The 27,100-nt window shown below is 39.0% G+C and overlaps 1 protein-coding gene across 2 annotated transcripts in view; it reads right to left on the bottom strand.

Moving 5' to 3' along the window:
- Nucleotides 1-696: 696 nt before the first annotated feature.
- MDFIC2 (MyoD family inhibitor domain containing 2) overlaps nucleotides 697-27,100 on the bottom strand; it is a 95,273-nt gene continuing 68,869 nt past the window's right edge. For both annotated transcript variants that reach the window (XM_057499317.1, XM_057499342.1), the window contains 2 exons: nucleotides 9,411-9,632; nucleotides 697-956 (listed from right to left, as the gene is read on the bottom strand). In XM_057499317.1, the coding sequence (XP_057355300.1) occupies nucleotides 697-956; nucleotides 9,411-9,632 (482 nt within the window). The remainder of the gene's footprint in view (nucleotides 957-9,410; nucleotides 9,633-27,100) is intronic.

Here is a 27,100-nt window from a genome sequence, read left to right as displayed (position 1 = left end):
ACCTGTTATGACATAGTCATAGACATATAATAATATGGTCTAGAATTACAGTACTCTCTCAAAGTACACCGTATTCAAAATTCACTAGAGATGTCTTAGAGACATCTGTTGTAATTATAGGAGCATGGTTTCTAATTCATTTAATTCCCTTTCCTACCTAAACTGTACATATAAGTGAATTTTAAGAGACTGTATAAATAAATTTTTAATTACAAAATGATGTTATACAATACATTATTAATAATAACCAACAATACATAATGTTTATGCATGAGTCCATTAGAAAGATGAGCTAATGTATGTCAGTTCTGAAAGAATGCACTAATTTGTTCTGATTTTATGAATGAAGTTGAGTCCATGGTGCGAGACAGTGAGTGCAGTAACCCAGCATGGTTTAGCATGCTATTTTATAGTCAAGAAACATCTTGTACCTATGGCGTTTAAGAGGTATTTAAAATTTGTTCATCACTTGTGATAAGATCTTATTTTTCAGTGAGCCATGCGGTTGTGAAATTTGGAATAAGATCATTGAGTTGACAATACTAGCTTTCCAGACACGTGCAGAATAAAATGGTCTACAGCATCCAAGAAATGTGTACAGCCCTTACGTTTCAGCACAGGGAAATTACAATCTTACTGTGATATAATTTCCCTGTGGGGCCAAAGGGTCTGCGGGAATGTGCTAATGTCGTCGTGCTAGCGGTAACAGATTTCTGAGATCTCCATGGCCAGCTCCAGACAGTCGCTGGTCTCGTGGCAGGATTCAAAAAGGCTGCAGTCCACGTCACAGCTGCAGTTGCAATCATTCCGAGAGTGGCTTTCGTCCGAGGTGTGGTGATACCTGTGAGAGGGGCAGCACCAGTTGGTACACACTGTTTCACACGCGTGGGGGAGCATCAGGAGACAATCCCAGAACTGGCCAAACAGACAGGCAAGAACCAGGGAGGCACACTCCTCTGTTTAAAGAAGAAAGACAATTAACAGTGGCCCATATTGGGCATCTATGAAGGGCAGGCACATCTGGTGCAATGCTTGAGATCTTTATAGCCAACTCTTAATTATTTATCCGTACTGGGGTAGCGTGCAATGTTATTCTCTCAAGCACTCCGACCCCCACCCCACGTAGCACTCACTCTCCTTAAGTAATTGCTTTATTAACTTTCTGAGCATTTCCTATCGATCCCACATAATCTGGTTATTTAAAGTGCTGTTACTTTTCTAAACTCCCTTTTTTACTTTGCTTGTAGAGGTGCTGGGAAGCCACCCAATTAGATACCTATCTGGAAATCTTCACAACTGTCTGAACAGCAGCAGGCCCTCTCCAAGTGCGGGCAGATTTCAGGCGCAATCGCAGGTGGGGACAAGCGGAGGTTGTACAAATTTCCAGCTTCTCCTCACAAGACTGACTTGTTTGTTTGACGTAGATTCCCGTAAGCCCACCACACCCATGTTCAAGTGGGAATGAAAAGCACATTTCCAAACCTAATATAAATGATTTTTCAAATAGTCATAGGCTTTTTTTTTTTTAGTTATATTTTGTTTTTAATCCCTGTCTCCTTTTTCCTCTACTTATGTAAAGCCTTGATATTGTATATTCAAGTTAAATCAAATATGTCGTCATATGCCTAAAAGGATATAAACCTTATCAATACTCTTTAAGAAAATTAGTTTAAAAATATACTGTACAGACTTGTAAAAATCTGCAGAGTATCTCTAAGGCATTGAAGGTAATTGGTAATTCTAGCCAAACAGCTGTGATGGATTATAGATTATTATATATTTTTTGTTTCCATAAAGGGATTTAACTAGGAGATGTGGCAATTCTCTTGTTAAAATTATAACTTCCCTTTTTTTTAGTTAAGAAAGTCTCAAAACCATGTGAGCATTTTGTCAAATGGTAGCTAAATGTTCGTGTAAGTGTTACCATACCATCATCTAAGTAATTAATATTAGTATCCTGAAGATTGTTGGTGGTTGAATGTAACAGTGTAGCATGAAATGGAGAAAAATTTCCCCCTCCTGAAGGCTTATCAATCAAAGTTCGACTTCCATAAGGATTGATTTTTCTCCAGTAAGCATTTTAATGACTTTTTGTTTTTTGAACTTCAGTTGACTGAGCCTGTGTAAGCTCATAGGAGAGATCTTGCTCTCTGAATCTGCTAGTGTTCTAAGTGTAATTAGAGGCCCAGTCTTTTACTTCTATGGCATTTTCCAGCAACCTTTTCCCTTGTGTTGTCCACATACTTGCTCTTTTATAAGAGAAGGAAGAACATAGAAACTTGCTGCAAAAGGGAACACATATTTTAAAGAAAGCCACTTTGATTTACTTTAAAAATCCTCTATGCAGGTCTAAAATGACTCCTGCCTATAGGCAAATGAAATCTTCCGGCCTCCTCTGTCCCTCCCAACCTCCATCCCTGCCTTTCCAGCGAGACCGTAGTAAAGAACCATGCCATGACTTTTATGATGACTTTAATTGCCATATATTGTTGCAGGTGGCCAGGACTCAGTATTTATAGCCAAGGCAGCATATCCCATAATGCCTCGATGGTGTTTGTACTCATCTCTTTGCCAGACATGGTATATTTGTCTTCACTTAGAGCCGGGTTCTAGCGTGTGGCCAACTTACCCATATCTCATAAGTCACCACAAACCACCCACAAAAATTCAGGAGTTAGTGAATATAGTACATAGAGTCTATTTTACACATGCATTTCTGAAGAGGGCATGTTGGTGGTCAGAGATGTGGGGCACAAAAACCTCATCAAGTTTTCCCAATGCCAATAAGAGCTCCTACAGAAGCCCATGGCAAAGAAGTTCTCAGTAGAAAATGCTTCAGGCAAATGCTCCGTGATTCCCCAGGCTGGAGGCTTAAGAGACGTACTCAGGCTGTGACCATGTAAAAACGATTCCACCAAATCCTGTCCTTTGTAGCTGCAAGGCTGAAAGTTTGGCTTGGAGGTGGGCTGGGTGCACAGTGACTTTTGAGACTAGGAGCTGGTGTTTCCTACCAGAGTGTGAAGAACCTGTTTATAAAACGGCCTTATAATTTCCTGAGGGCATATAACTTTTTGGTTCAATTCCTCTTGCCAATGTCTTCTCAAGTTGGCAGACCCTGGAGATCTCTGCTTCTGATGTGTACTGTCGAATTTATTTACAGAAAATAATGTTTTGGCCCATTCCATCGGCCAAATTGGCATTTGTTTCCTTTTGCGTCTCTATTTTGCACTTGAGAATAAAGCCCTTTTTTTTCTGTTTATAAGTCAGTCCTTTTTATTTGGTTATAAAAGGCAGAGCCTCTTGCCCAAAAAAACACGGCAGCGTTAATGAATTGAAAACAGATTTTTCCAAACTTTCAAGTGTGTTCCACACTTTTCCTAAAAGGCATATTAAATAATTCTGCAGGAGCAGGCAAAACTGTTTTGCATATGGCCAATTTTTGTTTGCACAAAAGCAACCTAAGCGGTCCAGGAGAAATTTGCAACTATTTGGCAAGAGAGTTGGACTTCCCCTTCTCCGGAATGGGTATATTTTTCTTTGCTTGCACTATTTCTTGGGGTTTGAATGTTTAATAAATATGCTATTCACAGTCACAGGCCGTGACTAGCACCGCTTCTCCCAGTCCATCCAAAGTGTGTGCCATGCATCTGACTGCCTGCTTTACATCTCTTCTGCAATGTCTTCTAAACACCTCAGAGTCATGGAGACCAAGCGGCATCATGAGTCTCCCTCTTCGCCCCATGCCGCAAACCTGGGCCCCCTCCGGTTCTTTCTTGGGCATGGCTCCTGCACACACAGAACAATTCAACAGAAAGCTGGGACTTTCTCCTGTCGTTTCCCTTTTCTTCCTCAGACCCTCGCCAGCCAATTCTTTACTGAGTTGTGTTGATTCTGTCTCAGATTCATAGTGGAAATCCATACGCCTCTGGCCACCTCCAGGGCCACCACCTGAGTTCAGGCCACCATCTGCTGTCATCAGGTCAACAGCAATAGCATCCTATCTAGGGCACTGCTTCCTTGTGAGCCCACCTCAAATTCATCAGCTCCTGTGGTTAATTACAAATTAGAACATCTCACTCTCCCTCAAAGTCCCAGGTCCCTGCCGTAGCCTGCAAGGCCCTCCCTGCATGATCGGGCCCCTGTCTGCTGGCCCTCCTCTCCTGCTTGCCCTGCTCCAGCCCCACTGGTTGCATCTCAGCCCCTGGGGCTCGCCAGCTCTGAGCTCTGTCTCTGGCCTGTGTTGCACACTCTCCCCTCACAAACTGTCCTAACTCCTACTCAGCCTTTGGGTCTTTAGTTTAAAACACCTTCCCTCTAAATCACGTCCTCGCTGACACTCTCATGGCGCTTGCTTTGTTTTTTCTTCAAAACACTAACCATAGATTGACATTAACCTAATTAGTTTGTCCCTTAGTTTCTCCCCGTAGTAGAACCTAAGTCATAGCAAGGCCATATCTCTTTTTGAATGAATGAATGAATGAATGAACAGTAAGAGATCAAAAGGTCCCCATTTTTTAGATGAAAGGGTCAGAGATTATCACCGACGGTCCTGAATCTTTCCTGTGTAAAACACTGAAGAGGTATTCGAAGCCAAGTCTTTCTGGTGGCAGAGTCCATAGTCTCTTGCCTGTTGTATGCGTCAATTGTTTGATGTAAAGCAAACCTGGTTTCCTCTTCACTTTATGTGCTTTTCACATAGGTCTTGAAATAACCCTGAGTTGGGTGGTATTACTGCTCTTATTTATAGATGAGGAAACTGTGGCTCAGAGAGTTTAAGAAACATGGGAAATGGTGAGGCTGCTGTTGGAACCCAGACTTTCTCCCCCAGAACACTTAGCCCTGAAGCTGCCCTTCATAATTCTCATTTTTTCTTCCGTCACGTGCCCAGGATGCTGCAGGCTTACCTTGGGCCTGCTCCCCGCTATTTCTTACTCTTACCCTGCTCTGCTCTGTATTCCCAAGACTGGTAGAGTCTGTCTTCTAGGCTCCGCCAAGTGGCTTCTGGCTCGCTGCACCCAGTTCTGGGCCCCCTCCAGTTCTTTCTTGGGCATGGCTCCTGCACACGTACTGGCTCCTGCACCCAGTAGGAGGATGCACAGGAAATGGGATGGTGAGAGGCAAGGAAAGCCCGGGGTGTTTCTCCTCTCCTCTGTTTTTCTCTGCTGTGAGTAGTATCTTAGGCAGTAGCTGTGTCTTCTCCTTGGTTTTATCCCTCTCTGAACCCCTCCTCTGTGCATCTCTTGCTAACACCAGTTCCCAGCAGTCCGTCTAGTGACAGTCGCTAGTGGCCTACCAGCTAATGCCAGCGCTGGTGGTCTGCTAGTGGCAAGGAGGGACCAAGGGAAGAGGTGGCAGGGCCTTCCTGTTGGTGCTGAGTTCTGCCTCACTGTGCCCTTACTGGGCTTTTCACCCCCTCTAATACCTTTGTGCCAAGTTCTCTGTAAATTAAATTCCCTCTATTGGCCACCTGGTATCCTGGCATAGGCTTTAATTGCTTCAGTCAAAGTGCCCGTCTTGCATCCCCTCTCCTTACCTTTTGAAACTTGGATTAAAGAAGGGTTAAGATGCACCCAAATCTTCAGCCCATACAGCCAGAAGTGGTATTTGGCTGTGAGCAAGAAGCCATGACAGAAACCCTCGTGGGGCTATTTGATTTCTTCCTTACACCCATAGGGTACCTCCAGGACATCAAGGCTGCGATGTGCTTAGTGATACCCTAGTGACACTGACAGATTCATGCAGCCTCCAGAGGTGCCAAATGTACCACTGGGGATTGGCCAATTTAGAGGGAGAATTTGCCTCGTTAAAAAAGATCGTGGTTAATTGTAGTGGAAAAAGTAACAGTGCACGGAGTTTCCTCAAATGTCCTTGAGGTCAGCCTCATGCTCACGATCCTCTACTCCCTGAATTTTCACTTCCAGCTCTCCATCTTGCCACCGTGACGTGTGAGATTAGGGGGAGGGAGAGCTAGAGGCACTCTAGCCTCCCCCAGCTTCTGTAATACTCCCCAGCTCCAGAAACATGCCACCTGGTAGTTGGGAAATCACTACCCAAAGCAGCCAGAATATGGTACTTCAGAAGTGATCACAGATAAACGATTATGTTCGCTAGTTCCCTCCCAGAATCAAGTAAGGAAGAAACAGGCAAATGAACCCAGGCCAAACCCTGTATTCTAACATATGAGGGGTTAACGTGCTATCACAGAGAATTCAGTGTAATCATGAGATTCAGGACCCAGTGGCTCCAACTGATTAGTAAAAGTTTTTGGTTAAAAATGTAGAAAAATTGGTTCCCACTCCCCCAACATTTTCTTATATATAAAAAAAGGGATCTGTAAGGTAGAGTGGGAATAAATAAAGTGTGACTGAATACCTTTCTGTAGCTGGGGTATCATCCTTGATCTTATCAATTTTAATAGCTACTTAAATATGTCAAGATGTATTTAAGTTCAGACAAGCACAACTAACATTCAAGTCAGTTCTTTAGAATGAATAGATTTGGGTGATACTTAGCAAATTTGTGCTTATGTTTTTTTCTGAGCAAGTGAACTGAAATAATTATAAAATTGAAACATTTTATAAGGTGACACTACTGCATTTAATTGTATGAAATTTACAGAGGAGAAAATGTAATCATTTTATTCAATAGTCCATGGTGTAATTAAGACTATTCTTTGGAGGTATCTCATGTTTATGATTTTCCTCTTCCACCTGGACGAGACGTCTCAAATTCAAAATTATACATCAATTAAGTATATTCTCAGGATTCCTTTGAAGGAGGCTGTTTTTTAAAATCGTGTGAGTCCCTGATTTCATTACTCATGGGGTTGCTTTTGCCATCAGAACACAGAAACAGGAGCAGAAATACAGATAGTGCTCTGGACTTTTTCCATTTAATTTGGGAAAGGGACCACACGGGATGAACCACAATTTAATAATAAAGTAACGTTGCAGCGCATAGTGTGTGATGTGCAGTTAAGATCCTTTTAAATTCCCATCAGAGCACACACCATGAACTGGGCTAATGGATGTAACATATTTTACAAAATCTGCATGTGTGAGGCTTTTCCATCCTGTTTTAAGTGGGGGCAATGTATATAAATAATAGATATTAGCAATTAAGCATCCATTCCTATGCACTCATTTATACATTTGAAAATAAATTAACCACACACTACAGAAAAGTGGATACAATCTTCTCTTTTCCCTTCTGTTTCTCCTGCTGTTCCTGAAAGATATTTCTGTATTTATCGCAGTGAGAGCCATGACCCCAGCTCTCAATTTCTGTATCCTTACATTAATTACTATAAAAATTCTCAGACTTCACTGTTGATTTCCTTGATGTTTGCTGTTTGGGATAATGAGAGTTTCTTATTACTGTTTGTGGGCCTTAGTTTGGGTGTTTTACACTGTCTTTCATCCAGGTTCCAGAAACTTTTACCCCCATGGGGGATTTTTGCACTATGTTGGAAGGGAAGGGTGGGCTAGTCCCTCTGTGACCAGCTTAAAACTGGAATTTCCTGGGTTGTACTGGCCTCAGCCCAGGCCTTAAGACAGACGATCTAATCCGACTTCCTCATGTCTCCCCTTTGGTCTTTGGAAGAACGTGTAATGGGTTCTTTTCCTGCATGAGGCTCCTGACTGTTGCCTTTTAACGGAGTAGTCATTTTGGCCTTTCCCCGAGAACATAAGCCTTCAGGTATCATGCTGGCTGCACTGGTGCTTCTTGTGTTCCCAGAATCCCAGATAGGGCAGATCAGAGTGGTTTCAGGGGGGGGTACTATATTGTAGTACATGGATACATATAATAGCAATTTCTAATTCTGGGATCATTACAAATAAAATCCATATGTCCCTGATACAATCCCATAAAATGCTCTAGTGTCGTAATGCTTTTTGCACAGAACTCTCCTGTATTGTCTACTTTCTTGATTGGGATCCAACTCTCACAAAGCCAGAAATGTGGACACCATCTTGGATGATCTGAGGTCATAAGGCAGTCTACGGGGAAAAGTTGGCCCAAAGCTATGTATTGTTGGGAGTGTCTGGGACTTCGTTAAACAAATAGAACTCTTGCCAACACTTAAAAAGTCAGAGATTCCACGTAACTGTCTACATCTGGCCACTGTAGCCTATATTTCCTCCTGACAACAATTAGCTGGAGCTGAGTAGAGACAATGCTCTTTACTTTGGCACAGTCCTCACCATTCCCTATTATTTACTTCCAGTTTCCTGGAATTCACATTACCTCCTGGTAACTGCAGGCATTTGTGTCTGTAGCTTCTGGTCTAAAGCATCCATGACAACATTTGCACAAGATCATATATAACATGTTAGAAATATCTCCCCTGACTTTCTAAAACCATTTTCATAGTGAATGCAAAATTTGATTCTCCATTATGTAACAGATTCTCTACTGTATGCTTTCCACATGTTATTTCATTTGATCTTAAAAACACTCTGTGGCATGTTACTAGCTCCATGATATAACTGAGAGGCTGAGATTCAGAGGTGGTAAAAAACTTACCCAGTTTCATACAGTTAATAAATTTCAGGGCCAGGAATCACTGATGTGATTCCAAAGTTCCTGTTATAGAAAGCTTATGTATCTATTTTTTTTCAAAAAGTAAATATGAATTTAAATATAGGCCAGAAACTATGCCCTATTACATTTCCTTTGAGAAACTCCAACCTTTCTTTAAAGGCAAATGTAGATATGGATCACTATAAAATTCTTGAATGGTTTATGTCTCCTATAAAGGTCGCTGCATAGTCAACCTGAATAAAATGCCATATGTCTTGGTGTGGGGTCCATGACTTTGAAGTCGACTGTGTTGATCACTTAGAACCAAATCAATTGGCAACTGACTTTGCAAATGGAACGGCCTTTGATGTCCTATGCAGCAATGGTGTGGTATAGTTTTGCTCTGATCAGAATGCCTGGAGGTGATGTGACATAGAGGAACCAGCCCTTTTTCACAGGTTGCTGATGAGACTATTTTATATAGTCTCTATTTATACATTTGCAGCATTTCAATGCCCCTCCATTCTGCCTTCTTCTCCTCTCAACATAGAGTCATGGGCTGAATAGTCCCAGATCCGAGAAGAAAAAAGACTCAGTCACCTTCTTTATCCACTTCATATCTCCATAGAAAGAATGGTTATACCTTACTCCAGCTATTTAAAACATGTTGCCTCCAATTCCCAGCTTTGAGAACAAACAACCTGCCAAGCACCTCATAATGGCAAAGTGACCTTGGCATGTGTCATTCACCAGGGTTTTCAAATCGAAGTCTTCCTGTTTAATATTCATAAAGACTTGTTTTTTTCCTAACAGCGTATGTGAGGATTTTATAGGGGCTGGGGGCTGGGGAGCTTTATTTAGAGATGGGTTGATTCTGAGAAACATACCATCAGTGTCTCTCGGATGAACTGAAGTATCAGTTTGGAGGTAGGAAAATTTCGTTTGGCATTCTTCAAGGGAGGACAGTGATGTGTTGGGTTCTGACAGTTTTTTCTCACTGGGGGTTTCCTTGGCTGGTCCATCTGTGATATTGAATTCGGATACGGAATTTATAATGATAGCATTAATGGGTTTCTCGTCTGCGTGCTTTTCATTTGTGAGTTGCGTATCTAGATGAAAAAAGAAAACACACATACACAAACCCACTATAGTTGACATGACCTAGTGATGGAAGCACAGATATTTGCAGAAAATATCATATTTGGACTTGTATAAAAATACAAGTCGTGTTAAAAAGTATGAAGCATTCTTGAACAGTATAATTTTGAATGAAAATATAAATAAAAATTAAAAAGTGCAATAATTATAAAATTTTACAAGCATTACAAGTTTCACCTATCACAGGAATTTGTGACAGTTATTTTTACCATGGCTTTTTTCTTAGTGACGGGTGGAGTGAATCAAGAATTCACTGACTTTGGTCTACCCAATCACACATCATAGTACGTCATCAGCTCACCGTCACAGTGTTTTACAATTTTCAGAAGTAGCAAAGGGTCTTGCATGCTGGGTATTACTGCCCAGATATGTGATCTCCATCAAGTTGCTTTTTTCCTTTGCTTTCCCAAACCTCAGTTTCCTCTCTGCATCAGAAAAGTGGTTATAAATAAACTGTTTATAAACTCTTTCCTATTTTTGCCCTCAAAGACTCTAAGTTACCACCCTTTTCTTTTCCTTAGCATTTGTTGGGTCCCTGTTCAGGTGGTAATCTGTTGGGCTTCTTGGGAACATACTTTATTTCCATATAACCTCCTGATAGGGAACCTCCAAAGTCCTTGACTTTTTTAAAGTCTGGTTGAAGAGAAGACTGAGAAATGTAAATGCTGCATGTATTTGAGAACTCCCACATTTATTCATTCATGCCTACATAATAAATGGTCTGCTATGTAGCAAGCTCTGGACTGGGCATGAGATACTGCAGTGACTAAGACAGACATGGTCCCCTGCCTTTCACAAGCATCAGAAAAGTTAGCCAAGAAGTAACCACTTCAGTTACAATCCTGATGAGTGTATAAAAGAAACATGACATGAAATCATGTTAGATTGAGAACCAGACTGGGCAGTGGTGCAGTTATAAATCACCTCTACCCATTCAGCAGAATCCTAAGATGGAGAAAAGAGTTAATAGAACGTATTCTCATACGTGCAGCCAAGCTGATTCCCAGAGACGTCTTAAGATCTCAACAGGCAATAGTCCTGGTGGTTGAGTGGTACTGTTGAGAGTTGGTGACACGTTCTGGAGAACCACTTTCGCATTACTAGCCCCAAAGCCTGATGGATCCATTAATGCCCAATGAGTGACTGAAGTAAATAATGCAGTTGGCAACCTGGTTTGATCCTACCACGCTTACACAGCTCAGGGTGGGAAAAGATTCTTGCTGAGTCCATTTTGATCATTCCTTTCAAAAGTTGCGTCTTAAGTTTGGGACGGATGGAAATCTTGACTTGGTTTTATCTCCTAAGGCAGTGGTTCCCAGACTTGTCTAAGAGTAGAATCACCTGGAAAAATCTTTGAAAATTATTGGAATTTTTTAAAGCTCAGTGAAGCCCCCCGGATCCCCTGCCACCCAAGCTCCCAACAGATTAGCTCACAACCCTTGGCAGTTTTTGAAGTTCCCAGGTGACACCAACATACAGACATGTTTGGGAACCCCTGCGACAGGGTCTATCTGCTTTTGAGAGCAGAGACAGAAAGCAACCCACTGATGTGTGCATCGGTGCTTTCCAGAAACGGCCATGAGACAGTGGATCTCCGAGGGCTCCTCACTGGCACGGCAGCTGACAGTGTGGACACGCAATTGTCTTAGGCCATTTTTGTTTCTTTCTGAGCCTCCAAACAGCCTTGGCTTTGAACAATGTTTAATTTTCATTTCCTACCCCTTATGCTGCTGGCTTTAAATCTCTTGGTTGCAGTTGGATTCACCCTAGAAAGGATTGGCAGAAATAGGGGTTCACAAAAACATCTATTGTTGATAGCAATTAATGTAATATTGAGTCGACAGAATTAGCTCAACAGATTGGGCAACTCTAGGCTTCCTCTAATTCAAGAGAGATTCACTAAGTGAATGATGTAAGGATGATGATAAAAATAATTAGTTTGTTTTCTTCCTTGGGTATCAAAGTTTCCAGTAGCCAGCTAATATTACAAAGAGATAACCAGTGAAATTATGCCTTCGAGCAACTGGAGCAATAGGACATTTGAGGCCCGGTAATCCTTGGTTGTGAGGAGACTGTAGGTGGTTGAGCAGCACCCCCTTCCGGTACCTACCCCATGTCAGTGGCATCTATTGCTCTGGATAGTGGCGACCAAAATGCCTGTGAATATTGCTACATTTCTTCTATGGGGTAAAATCAACTTGGTTTTCCAAGTTGAATACCGAACCACTGCTTTATTCGCCCTAAATCCCATGATGTGTCATCTACCCAAAACTGAGCCTTGCAAAGCAACTATCTTCCCGCACACTCAGGGGCTCCTTCCTGTTCAGTTACAGCTGCTTTCTACTGTACATTAAAGTAAGAGCTGATAGATAACGAAACCTTGATGAGTATAGAGATTGCTGCAGCTATTTACTTACAGAATTAATTAACAATCAGCTCAAATTATCACACGTAGTCAGGCTGCATGTAATTTAAATTGCTTTTGCACAAAGTAATTCAGCAACAACAAAAAAAAGAAACGTTGGATAGAGGTTACTGGAATGTAGGAACATGTGAAGAATACAGTATACAGCCAAGTGGTATATGATTCTCTTTTTAATTTTGCAACAATTTTAAGTATAGCATTTTGAATCTAAGTGGTGTGCTACATTAAGCAACCATTTGGAGACACTGGGCTTGCACTGAGAGAATTTTATGGAGAAGTTAAACTGCCATTCATAAAGTTATTTTAATTCGGTATCTCTGTTTATATTTTTATTTTTATTTTTTCATTCTCCAGTGGGAACTATCTGTTGCTCATTAGAAAATCATCTGACATACACACATTTCAGAACCCAGTCTGTTCAACCCAGAATTCTGACATCCGAAATGAGTCACAATTTTTTTGGTGAATGTTATTGACATCTTCCATCTTTTAGAGATGCTAACAATAATTTCCTCAGATTCCTTCTTTTGCGGGGTTATTTGACATTGTACCCAAAGTATTATAAAGTAACATAAGCTAAAAGGAGAAACACATAAAAAGTGATATCACATCTTCTGCAGAGAAAACGATTTTGGAATTAAAAAAGGAACTTGTGAAACTATATTTGGGATGTTATACATAGTTCTTGACATTAACTTAGAGAAAATAATTTTTTTCAACAATAAAAAAAAACTGCACCAAAATTAGGACAAAAATTAGAAGTTCAGCTATATTTCTTAGGAAAAAAATTAAAGTGTGTGTCTTAAAAGTCAGTAAAATAGGAAATTCATGTTTGGGCTAGAAATAATTGCAGAACCAATGGGCATAAACTTAAGAGAACGACAGAGAGTTAATTAATTTTTTATTGCCATCTAGCAAATGTTATTAATTTAATTCAATTAACATATATTGGGTACCCACATGCAATAGATGAATCAATGTGACAGGAGCTATTAATTTATTTATTTTAAGTTATAAAGGAAACATTTTCATGATTTTCATTTTTGCTCACTAAATGTGACTATAATTTTTGCAGGCATGCATTCTCTATGAGTGTCTCTCTCTATATAAGTATACACACACACACACATATTCAAATTATGAATAAGGAGCATCTCTTCTTACCTTGTTCTGATTCTAGTCTTGTTTTTCCCTTCCCTTCCCCTTTCTTTCTCTTGGTTTAATTCTCTAACCTTTGCTGTCTCTATTATTAGTTTCTTTTATTTTTCCTTTCAATTCCTTCAAGGTATTTATTCCTCCAGACTTTGTTCTCTTGGTTTCCTTCTCTGTACCCTTCCCTTGAATGTGGCATTTGTCCATGCTCACAGCTTAATCACTTTCTTTGTGGAGATGGTGCTCGGTACCTCTGTGCGGTTAGCCAGCCAGCCAGGCCACAGTCACTGAGCATAAACAATGACCTCAGCCCCGTCCCAGGTGCTGGGGAATTCAAACAAGAATAGCAAATAGTCTCGGTCTTCTAGAGGCCCACAGTCATCGCAAACTATAGTCTCAGGCTTGTAACTGACTACCGGTTATTTTGTTTGTGTTACTGGCCAAATCCTTTATTATGTCTCTTTCTACTAAGCTTCTATTCTTCTCCCAAAACTGGGTAACTCTGGATATCCCTGAAGAATTCACACTTCAAATTCTTTTCATTGTATTGTCATTTTTTCCAGTTCCCTAAGCTTAAAAATATTCTTTGATTTGCTCCATCCCTCCATCCAATAGTTTACCAGTTTTTGTTGATTCTTCCCTTGATATTGCTCACAAGTCCATGTTTGCTTTTTTCATTCCCATCACTACCGCTCTGGTTTAATCCTGTCTTAAATCTAGGCTATTCCAGTAATCACTGCTGTCAACTATAGTAACAACCCCCCAACACATTTTATATTATATATACATATATGCTATATGTACATTATATATATACACTAGAATCAAAATGTTTCTTGAGCAGTATTATTCTGATTTTTTTACTCATTAAAACAAAACAAAACACACATCATGCACTCACATAAAATGTTAATACCTCCTTATTACCTGAATATCTTTCCATTCTCTAGTTCTCCATTAACTTCGCTATTTTATTACTAAATTTCCTTTTGAGAAAGGTGGCTTATTGTTAAGTTTTTCTTGTGAGCAGTAAACTCCAGAAGTCTAAGTGAAAATTATTAGATAAGCTTTTAAGGCAGGGCAATTTTAATTTTAATTCTAGACCAAAGCATGTAAAATGAGTGTGTATTTCAAATGTATGGGCCATTTTTAAAGCCATCGTGATGAATTACATTTTGCTTTGCATTTAACGACACTGTAGCTTAGAATTTCATAGTGTAATTATCTGTGGTTGAAATCAGGTCAAAGCAGACAGGTGACCTTTCAAGGTATAAGCTACCAAACCAATAACAAATAATTATGGTTAGTAAAAGTAGTTAACCAAAGTGACATGGTAGGGGAAGAAAGAAAGGTTTTCCTTTGTGTGTAAAGTTTGTAAAGTTCATACAAAGTCAGAAATGATTTTTGTTGTTACTGTGAGAATATATGGACTGTATTCTCCACAGCATGGTAAGTGATACCACAATACACAAAATAAACGTACTCAACATGACCAAGCATGGCGAAAATTATTTGACAGAGCTAGAACCACATTTTCTAGGTGTATTGAGCACAATTGTTCTTTTTTTTTTTGGTATCATTAATATACAATTACACAATTGTTCTTACAGTGAGTGAAATTTGAGAACTGATACTATTATTGCTAAAGACAGAACAAAATTAGGAAGGTAAGAATTCCTTGGTACTGAGAAGCATCATAAAAGGTGATTGATATTCAAAGAGGCTATATTTGAAAAAAAAAAAAGAAAAAACACATTTTATTTTCTGGAAGTTGAGTGGGGTAATTTTCTCAGACTGAGGGACGAAGGTCTCCTAAAATATTCTCACCTGTTTTGAAATGAATGGGAACAAGTAATTCATGGAGTTCTCCATAGCTATATCCTATTAGATTGGACAAAACAAAATCTTGGGTTGGTTAAATTTATTTTTGGTGGGGGTAGAGGAATAAATGAGATAAATATATTGGAGATTTTTTCTTTAATTTTCAAATGGCAGCTGCTTAGAAGATGTTTTTTAAAGACTTTCAAGTAAAAGTGGCATTTTTATACATCATTGTTTTGATTGGTCTTCAGTCACACTTCAACTAAAATTCTGCATCAAAAAATGTTAGATGAAATGGTTATCAAGGGCCATGACAAGACATTTTAAACCTTTCCAATCAGCCTTAGTAAATCGTTTTTTTTTCTTAGAGAGAGAAAAAGTAAAAGAATATTATTTCTCCAGTATAATAGCAATACGTGTTCAAGGTGAAAAAGATTAAAAGGTAAGAGAGAACTAAGAGGAGAAGGTTGAACAGTCCCTTCCAGAAACTTCCTTGACACCTAGCATCTTCAATCTTTTGGGGCCAAAGTGGGTTTTTTTGGCCTAATGCTTCTAGATAATTATCCCAGTTTTCTGCTTGCCACTATACTTTTCCCCAGTAGACAGGCTTAGGCTACATGATATACTTTTATAGCTAGATCCTAAGCTGTAACAAGGGGCAATTCAGTCCTAGGAGATGGTTGAATCTTTCTCAGACTTGAAAACAGTCTGCAATTATGAGTCTCCTGTTCATTTTTATGCAGTTACCTTCGATTTAATGTTTGTATAAAGTGTCTCAAGAAATAAAGCTTGTTACCTGAAGAACAAAAATGGGATAGCAGTTTGTATAGCTTGGTGCACATGGATTAGTAATAGGTTTAGGGCTGGGAGAAAAATGAAGCCAATCAGGCTATAACCTCATGCATAATTGGTATTACATATACAGTTGATTTTTTTATTGTCAGTGTTTAAATATAAAAGTTACAAATTAAACTATAATTATTCAAAACATTCTCTATTATGTCAAAACCATCACAATTTATTCATCCCAACTATTTGAATGTCACTTAAAGTCTCTTACTTGCATTATCTCATTTGAGGCTCACAATGGTTTTGCAAAGTATTATTATCACTATTATATGATAGAGGAAGTGGATAGAGGTCAGAGATTTTAGTGATTTGCCCAAGATTACCCAACTGATAAGGGGCAGGGCTAGTACTTAAACTTATGTCTTCTAATTCCTATGACAGTCAAACTTCGCCTTCACAAATTGCTTCATGAAATCAGGCATTCTGATATGAGATCAAGACACTTAAGTATAACTCCTTTGTCCCCCTGGACCTTCTGGGTTAATTGATCTTGCTGGTATTTGATGAGGAGGTACTTTATGTAAATGCTCAGACCCAGAATGCCTCCTAGTGATCACATTTTCCAAACTTTTCCTCAAAGCCCAATAAATGCAAGTGTCATCTCCTGTGTGAAGCTTCCTACAAAACCCTGCACTCCAACTGAAATTCATCGTTCCTTTCGGGAGCCCCAGAGGCCTGGGTTATGGTCATTAGAGCCCATCCTTCAGTTTTTTTGTACGGTGGTTCACTGTGGATGCTATCTTTCTTCCCCTTTCTGTTACGAGCCCCCTGAAGAACTGCATGCTCCATTCATCTTTAATTTCCCAGAACCCAGCACGGTGTCTGGCAGAAAGCAAGTGTTAAATAAATTTCAGATGCCTGATGAACTGACTGACAGATTGAATGTGGGGTGTCTCGGCTTTCAGTTGACAATTGACTCATTTTCCCTGGGACAGGTTTTCTGAGCACATCTTCCATCAGCCTTCCTCCCCCACTCTCGATGTGCCAGTGGATCCTGGTGGAAGTCTAAAAATTCTATTTTGTGCTAAAATACATATTGAATTTTATTTTGATTTGAAAGCAACATTTGCATTTGCATTGGTAAAACTGTGAAAAATATAAAAAGACACAAAGAAAATAAAATTCCCTATAATTCTACCATTATTAGCCCATTATTGTATTTGTTTCACAAAAAGGTAATGAAAATATATGGTCTGTGTGAATATATATATGTGTGTGTGTGTGTGCAGTATATCTATCTATCTATATATACATAGATAAATATTGGTGTGCATTTTATATATATATATGTCAGATTTAGCGTATATATAATAATATATGTGATATGGATATATCATATATATAGTGCTTCCAAGATGTCACTTACTCTAATATGTTACTTATATATAATATATATATTATAATCTATATATATAATGTATATTATATACAGGTAGTACATATATATGCTACCTATATATAGGAACTTTGTATGTATTAACTCATTTAATACTCCCAGCAACCCTGTGTGGTAGGTACTACTAGTGTCATCCCGATTTTTTGCCTCAGGACACAAGAACAGAGGGGAGGAAAGTAACTTATCCAAGGTCACACTACTAAGTGATGGAGCTGTGATTTTAACTAAGGCAGCCTGGGTTCAGGTCCATGCTCCTAATCATTATACTCTCCTGTCTATCTAGACAGACATATAAAAAGAAAAATACTATTCAGATTTTATTGACTATATTATATAAGTTACCATTATGTCATGAACGTTTCTATATATCCTAAGGATTTTAAAAACATACTCAGGTCTCAGCTCAAACGTCACCTACCCTTGCAGTAAATCTCAAGCAATGGTCCTTCCTTGAGGCAGATTTTGCTCCCCCAAGGACATCAGGCAAGGGCTAGAGATGTGTTTTATTGCCATCACTGGGGTGGGTGCATTTAGTGCATAGCCGCCAAGGATGCCATTAAATGTCCTGCATTGTGTAGTAAGCCTTCCTCCCCGCCAAAAAGACCATAAAGGATATGGTTTCAAGTGACAATAGTGTGGAGGTTGACAAATCCTAAAGTCATTCTGAGCTCTCACCACCAGCCACCTTTATTATATCACTGTTTCATGTTCTTCATACTGCTTTTCTGTACTCTGAAAATGTTTTATTTATGTGTTTGTCTACTTGCTTATGGAGTGTATGTCTCTTCTACTCTTGACTAAAATACCATCTTTATGAAAGCTTTGCCTGTATTATTTAATTGCTATATCCTACAAGAGTGTCTGGGACATAGTAGGTACTTAATAAATAAGGAATCAAAGAATGCATCATGTTTCTTGCACAGTGTATCATAAATTATTTAACATTTCCCCCATTCAACAATTTTTGCTGTAATAGCAATTATGTCTTGCTATTATAAAAATTTTGCTATTATAAAAATATTATTAAAAATAATTTTGCCATTATAAATACTCTTAGAGATTATTTTCATGAATCTTTTCATACATCTATTTGCTTATATAGCTTGAATTCATAGGGAAGGATTTGTTGAATTAATAGCCAAATTTCTAAGGCTCAGTATAATTTACTAATTGCTTTCCAAAAAGATTGTGTCAATTTATACTCACACCAGCAATGATTGGGAGAAGTTTGTCTGCTGTTCTCTGGCCAATTCAAAGACAGTCTTTCACTACTATAAGAAATAGCAAGTTTTTTCCATATTCACTGCCTTTCTGGGGAATTTTTGTTCTACAAATAGATTCATGGGTAATTCTAAGATCTCCTGCATTATATGAGATTAGGCAGTTAAAGATGTCCCTTCTGTGCTTATAGATCAATGAATTCCTCTTGAAAAATATTTATTGGATGATTGATGATTGCATTACTTATTTGATTTATTGTATTTGGTTCTTGCCTTTGTTCCAGGAAGGCTGGGAGGTGGCCTATCAGTTGACAGATGTTAGAAGTTCCCTGTCAGCTCCTAGGTCTTGATTCCATTATTCTCCATCCACGATCTGCCTATATACATGTTGGGTAGGCGTACAGTCTATACAGAGATCCTGGAGAGGCCAGAAGGCAGGCCCTGCCAGAAGGAAGGGCAAGAGGTAACAGGCGGGAGGGAGTGGAGAAGCCAGCCATCCTTACTGAAAACTCCTGCTCATTGTGTGTGCCCAGTGTATATGGAATCAATCAAGGCTTAACTGGGGGCTTAAAATCTCTTTTCCTGATGGCCCAGCTGGTGGAAGTTAAGCCCAGTGGCCTCCAAAGTGGCACAAGTCTACCCAATGGGGTTAGAGCATCTATTTACATTTATTTTTTTAAGTCCTAATGTAATAGCTAGTTTTGCATATTTTGTATTGTATGTAGCAATTAATACAGCAGTATATGTATCCATTGTGTGTGTGTGTGTGTGTGTGTGTGTGTGTTGGGGGAGTATATACAGAAGGTGAGCTGGCTCTTTTCCCACTTTATTACTAGTAAAGGTTTACAATAAAAACTTTGGAGACCGCTGGTTCAAGTGCTAGACTGAGGTCAGCTCTCTACATCCTTCTCCACTAAAGAAAAATCAAGTTTCTTATGCTTCCTTTTTGTACCCAGGGTGTGGTTGCTGGAACATTTACAGCCACTGCAGCTGTAGTAGTGGCCTGAGTAGACTTCTCCTCTGAGTTTCTATAGTGGTAACAGGATTAACAGACTCTATTCTGGAAGTACTTGGGTGGCATAACACCTCCCAGTAGAACTATTCCTGACAAGGATGTGCAGATGGAAATGCATATTTATGTCACTTAAAGCCTACCAGAGACACAAGGATTTGAGCTATAACAATAAATAGAAAAAAAACATTCCCCAGCGTTTTTGGTAACCCATACTCAGGAGCATTGACTGTGCTTGGCGAAAGACCTACAGTTTGCTCCTTGTCCAAGAATAAAATATTCAGCATTCAAGCATGTTAAGGTAGGCTATTCTGAATATATTTTAGAGTGTTAAGCAAGCTAGCACAAAGTTGGGTTAAAATTTCAGATCTTAAATGTAACAGGACAATTCTGTGAAATGTTCAGGCCATTTCAAGAACAAAATTTGTCTCTTTTTAAAAAGTATCCATTTATTCCATTTATGAATAAGGATTGGTTTAAAAAATTATTTCCAGAGTCCAAATAGTCATGGTAGTCAAGGCTTCCAACTTTAAGATATTATCTTTATATCATTCCTTGACACACCTTCTCCTGGCTTCCTACTAAAATACTCTTGACAATATAGAAAAATAAAAATGCTCACATCTACAAAATATGGGTTTGATTGTCTTGGGAAAAATTTATACTACATATCAACATATTTGAACTGAAATGAAAAATCCTACCAGTCTGGCACTTCTTGTAGCTCTGCTGAGAGTGAAATGGACCTTTGTTTCCCCGACTCCTGGTTCAGCAATCAATATTTTGTGTCAACCAGAAAACTGGGCTGCCATTTCTTTTGAAGAGGTGTACTTTCTAGTCTGATCAGAGAACTATAATTCTTTGTCTTCTAACCAATCGAGATATGATTTGTTACAATAAACAAAGAAAAATTTCAAAATTGTTCAAGATTCTCATTAAGTTGAATGAAAAACTCTGGGAGAAAAGAGAAGATAATCTTAAGAAGCAATCAGATTGAGATGAAGAGTTTACAGGATGATCCAAAATAACATGGTGAAGTAGGAGATTCAGAAGAAGTCAAAATTTTAATTACAGACTTAAAATCTTTATTAGGGGCAGTAAAACAGAGAACTGATATTGCAGAAAATATCAATAGTAATGTGGAGAGGAAATAGGAAAAAAATTCTCATGGTTCAAAAGTAAAGGACGAAGGATTGAAATTATGATGCTTGAAGTAATGCTAGATACAGAGATCAGAGCACAAAGATCTCACCTAAGAGATACAGTTTCCTAAACAAGAAACAAAAACAATTTAAATGTAAGCTTTGTGCAAAGATAATCCTGAAGTATGCATCCTGATTAGAAACAATTTTGAATGTGTACCTCGCTGCCTAAAATTTAGTTCAAAGAGACCTACAATCCTAGCAAGTATTTTGAATTACAAAAATAAAGATCTTTTTCAAGCACCCAGACAAGCAAAGCTAGATCACAGAAAGAATCATCCTAAGGTTGTCCCCTAACCGTTCTTACACAAAACGAAGTGCCAAAAAACAGTGGTGCAATCATTTTTAAATTTTGAGAGAATAAGAAAATGCCTTGATAATGTTTCTCCTCAATCAAAGTGTCTTTTCTGTATATAAGTCCAAGCTATTCTCATAAGACATTATCAGAAGAAAATATACTACTCTAAAGAACACCAACAAAGATTTTCTTGGAAAGTAGTAAAGTCATATTTTCACTTGCTGAGAGAGGAAAAACAAAATTAGGAACTTAAGTTCTGAGAAAAGGCCAGGCAAGGAAAGAATGACAAACTGTCCTGAGGAACTATCATTGGTACACATTAAAATTACATTGAAAAACATTGAGATGAATTTCAGCTTTCAAAACTAACTGCTAGGGGGCGACATAGCTGAACCCAGGCAGTGACTGGTCTCCTGGGTGGTATATGGGTGTAATGTGTAGGGAATCTTTTGCTTTGTTAATGTTTATTTTTCATTATTGGCACTAACTTGGAAATTATACCTAATAAAAATTCTGTGATAAAACCTCCACTCAGAAGAGTTTTCTCTGAATTTTTAAATGTTTGTTAGAAGCATGAGTTTTCTAAATTTTCTGAATCTCAAGTTTTCTTAAGTGAGCATTTCAGTGCAAAAGACCTTAATAAAAGCTAAGAAAAGTGTATTTCTTCACTGGACAAGTATTACTTTTCACAGGTGACAAATTAAAAGTAAGGATCTTTAAAATGAGTTCTATAAAGTGTTAACGTGATGATATGGATTAGAAACCAACACTGTCAGATGGAAACATTAGTGGCTACAGTGGGTCAGTGTGCATACACTGATAATTTTATTCTTTGGAGAGTATTATAACTATTTCCTTGGAAATGATGAAGGCAAATATTGTATGTCTCTGTTCTTTAGTGAGTCTCTGAAATTTTGTCACAAAGAAAGGAAGAGAAAATTCAGGGACTTTGGAGAACACCCTGAAGCTAGTGAATGTTGGGGGAACCCGTCTCAGAACTGTGTGGGAAGCCAGAGGTCAGAATGAGGGCAGTGATAAGTACAGAAGTCATACAGCTGTATAGCACTTTCAATTCACATGATGTCTATATAGCCACGAACTGGTTTAATCTGAGGTCTTTCCCTCCCGATGGTACCCTCACCACACGCACGGTTTGCATCTCCCAATTCCATGAATGCCTTTCACAAGTGCCATCCTTTCTGCTTCTGAGTTCCCTTCTTGTCTTGTCTTACTGAATTCCTAATCATCCCTCAAAACCCAGAGGAAATGATACTGCATTCATTCAACGACTATTTGTCAACTGCTAATGTACTTGGGAACCTTGCCAGGTACTGGGAAGATGGGGATGAATGAAACCCATTTCCTGCCCTCATGGACATTTCATCCTCTCTGAAGCATTCCTTGACTTGCAAAAAAGGCCATTTCTGTGCTCCCATGAGATTCTGTTATGAGTGTGTCTTTCCCCCCCTGAGGGAAGACGCCCAAGCCTTGGTGTTCCTTAGCTTGTGCACTGCTTGGCATAAAGGTTGATTGAGTGTGGATTCTGGTTCTCTGCCTTCTAGTCGTGTGCACTTTCCTCTCTAGCCTATTGCATCCAAACCACGACAATAACAGCCAGCAGCCAGCACTGGTGAAATACCTTCAGCTAAGAAGTTTCCAGATAGGAAGTTATTTGGAAACTGAGTAGAATGATAGAATTTTAGATGTGGAATAAACCACAGATGTCATTAGTTTTATCTCCTACCCACCAATTCATCCATCCATTCATTTATGTAGCACCTGTTATAATAATAAAAATAATGAGAGCTAACTAGCATTCACTTCACACAGTGAGAAGCTTGGGCTAGGTGCTTTAAATGAAATCTCATTTAATCCTCAAAGTCACCTATGGAGGAATGTATTATATGTTCAGTTTTCCTAGTGAGGAATAGTGGCTTCAGAAGGGAGTGAGCTGTGCTTACTCATTGCTATATGCCTACACTGGTAAAGAACTGGTAAGATGTTGAATTTCATTATTTGGAGGCCACAGCCCTTCCTCTGAACTACAGTGCTATGTGTGGGAGATACAAAGATGGTTGTATTGTTGGGGACTTTATGGTCTATTTAAAGGAGGTACACCTGTCCACAGATAGATTGCCCACAGGCATTCCTTCTGTGCCGTCTGTAACCCAATTTTTGTTTCAGTGTACTTGCCCTTAATGACTAATGGCTGGTCACAATTACCCAGTGAGGCCAAGGCTCAAATGAAGGGGGAGAAAGGACAATGAGGTAGGTCTTGTATGATGGACAATAAGGCAGTTTGGCTGTTGTCCCATAACCTGGGACTCCCATGTATATGATTACGTCAGGCTATCATTGTTAAGGCCATCTTCCATATTTACAGGACATCACTTAGATGATAAGTGTTGGTTCTCATCCCCTCAGTTGGGTAGATTAATCACCCGATTCCCCTTTAACAGCCTCTATCAATTAGGTTGTTATAGAAAAAGAACAGTTGAGCGTGGATGAAATCCATGTGCCTAGTAGGTGAGTTCTCTGGCTCTATCCCTTAGTAAATAACACTGACCATATTCACCATCACCACAGCCATCCTTTACACTTTGAATGTCTCTTGGTGCTTTTATTTCTCCGCATGCTCTCACCGACAAATTTCTGGGACAAAGACGCTCTGCTGGTCTGAGAGCAGTCAGAGTAGGAGAGTTGGAGATTAGGGTAACATCTTAGTTCTTGGCAACAGGACATGAAGACTGAAATTCTAGGTCCTCAGGTTCTGAAATACCTTTATGTTGCCATAAAGCTGAAACTAGTCATTTTAGCTCATTGTTAAGAGCATACCAGCATTTGTACTTTTGTCAAAGGACTGATATAAAACTATGCATTTTAAATCATTTTACATAATTGATATATATATGGCTTTGCTTGTGTCTATATGCCTATAATTTAGGACTCTGGAAGGCTAGGCTTTCCACAAAGCAGTTCTTTACTTCTGCTGCATCTGCTTCAGATTAAACTCACTTTAATTGAATGCCAAATACATTTGCAGAAGCTCAAAAGGTTGAAAACGGTAACAGAAACTCTAAAGGAATAATACTTAAGATGGAACCGCAGGGCCTCCTGGGTTACATGAACTTCCTTACCACTTAGCTAATGGAATATTTAAACCTGAAATGAGCCAGCCATACTTTGTTTGAAGTTGTCCCTTGATGATACAACACGTATAAATATACCAGGTGATTCCAATTCAGTAATAGTGGCAGCCTGGAGAGAGTATTTTTTCTCTAAGAGACCCGCATAAGGCATTAGAAGATGCGGCTGATGTTTTAGAGAAAGTACATTTGCTATTGCCAAGGTTGCTCTGAGAGGAATAAGTACCTTTGTAGGTGATCACTTGTTGAGTCTGACTGGTATATGGGCACAGTTTACACATCATATTGGCATGAAGCCACTTAATTCTTGTTTTATAATACCCAGGGCAGTGGTTCTCCAACTTCAGCATTCATTAAAATCACCTGGAGTGCTTGCTAAAATGCAGATTGCTGCGTTATACACTCAGAATTTCTGATTCTGCAACCCTCAGTTAGGGGCAGACTTCTAATTTCAAATAAATTACATCAAACAGAGAGCAATGGAAAACCTCACACATCTTATGGCCAGACCTCTGCCACCTGCTTCAGATGAGTCTCATTTTTCTATACGACCCTTTTAGTGACTCTTTGCAGCAGGACGTTAATATGTAAAAATGACACTTTTGATGAAAGTTTTCATTTATTGTGCACCTATTATGAACCACGAGGCAACTGAAACTCATACGAAGCAACTCACCCAAGGACAGACAGCCAAGATTCAAACCCACTTTGTTCTAACTAAAGTCTCTTCTATTGCTGCTAACTCGCGTGGCTATCTATCTATTGCTTAAAATTAACAGGGGTTAGTGAACAGCCCTGACATGACCACTAATACACAGTACCTTAAGACGATGTCTTGGTTAGAATTAAAAATCATTCCATCTTTTCCTTTTTGAAACCAAAGTTCTTTTTCTAGATTTCAAGGAAATAAGTATCAGTGCCTCCGGTCAGAAAGATTGAAGTTCTCTTCCCTTAGAAAATGAGAAATGTTTTGACAAATTCTTGTGTTCCAGGCTGGCATAAAGTGTTAAAGGCCCATGGCCTGCCCCAGATGCATCTCCAAAACTTGAGTCTGAAACATTTCTTTTCCAGCACCCTACCTGATTTTAAGAGCATCTCAGAACAGAACCAAGTCAACAACTAGTTGCATGTAATCAATTTAATTGACATGCAAATGAACATTAGGCTGCTTTGGGGTTCTTTCAGAGTTCATTCCTCAGGGATGAATTTTGTTTTAATCACTCTTTTAGGCCTAATCTTTGGTCATCTTTTATTGTGTTCTTTCTCTGATAACCATTTAGTCAGTCTGACTTCTGTACCCTCCTACCCTGCTAACCCTTGAGATTTTCTTTCTTTCTTGACTATAACCCTATACCCTGATATGCTGGCTGCATTTGGATATACACCAGAGTACAACAGTTATAGTCTTTATATATTTCCCCATGTGTCTTAGTCTTTATTCTTTAATACAACAGACATTGTAGAAAATACCAATTTAATGTAAAGACAAAATCCCCACGTGTATCTTTATCCCTAATAGGCAAGGGGAAAGTGAGTGTGGATGAAACTGGGTTAGTAAACTGCAAGACATAGCCAAAATATATTTTCTTCTAAGCTTGCGAGTAGGCCTTTTGCACACTGATCTGAAGTCCCAGCTAAGGGGTCAACATGGACCCGTCACACACACCATTCTCCCTCGGTCTTCCAAGCACATGAAAATGGAGGAGACATAACCCCAGTCTATGTGTAGAAATGACTCCGTGAGGCAGCTGATACTGAAACCTCAATGGCTGAGCTGTTTTGATCCATTATGTTCTACCACCCATTCTGGAAGCCCTTTGGATGGCCTCCAGATGTTCCATAAAAGGTGGCACTTTCTATAAAGGAAAGCGCTTCGTTTTCTTGTTGGCAGCACTTAATGAGTGTGTTCTCTGAAGGTAGGAGAGCCCCCTGCAGAGGATCCATTTAACACAACACTGTAATTTCCGCAGCGCTCACTCCGTGCCTGACTTTACAACTGCCCCTTAGCCTTCGCCAGTGCCAGAGGCAGTGATGGGGTCAGGTGGAGTGTTACCTTCAGCGCTTGGGAGTTTCCCCTCTGAGACTTCAGTGGGTTAAACATCAGGATAAAATCCACCCCTCCTTTTTTTCTTTTTTCATTCATTTAGGAGTTCACTCAGCTTAGTGCCATTTCCAGTTCTGTTGTCTGTTGAAACATTGCAGTTGATAACATCCCTGTAATTTTTGCAGTTTTTTTCCGCCCTGTGCCATCCAACAAAGAAAGGAGATGGATGAAAATATATGTGAAGTAAAAAAACATATAGTGTATCTTCTTTTACTTTCTCAAAGGTGTTACACAGATTTATTAGTTTTGACTAAATACGAAGTTTCCATAAGGAATTTCAATAAGTGACATGCTCAAGACAATGGTGGTTAAAACTGTTTTGAAAATATATTTCTCTCAGATACCTTGCATGTTGAGAAAGTTACAGAGTAACTATATGGTAGATACGTTTCAGTGTAAGAAAAGGATTTTCAAGGCAGGTCTGTCTTTTCATGAAACACCCTTTGTGCCATGATGAGGTAGCCAACAAAAGAATTTCTTTTTCTTTTTTGGTTTAGTAAGAGAAAGTCATTTATAACACTGATATGTCAATATGTTTTTCAATAAACTTTTCCCCAGACTTTCTTGAATCCTCGTCAGTGTAAGAATTATAATTACATGTCTTCTTCCCACTTTGAAAGTAGTGCAAGGTACTCGTTTGCAGTTCTGTGCTCATCGGCACTAGAATAGAAATGTCATGACTCAGTTAACAATGCTTTATTATTCACATTGATCTTTTTTTATAGTGTTCTTTATCTCAAAAACATTGTAAATCAGATATCTTCCTCCCACTCTTTTGTTCATTTGCAAATTTT

Source organism: Manis pentadactyla, chromosome 1 (genome assembly GCF_030020395.1).
Source record: "Manis pentadactyla isolate mManPen7 chromosome 1, mManPen7.hap1, whole genome shotgun sequence".
Lineage (NCBI taxonomy): Eukaryota > Metazoa > Chordata > Mammalia > Pholidota > Manidae > Manis > Manis pentadactyla.
This window is presented reverse-complemented; position numbering and strand designations above follow the sequence as displayed.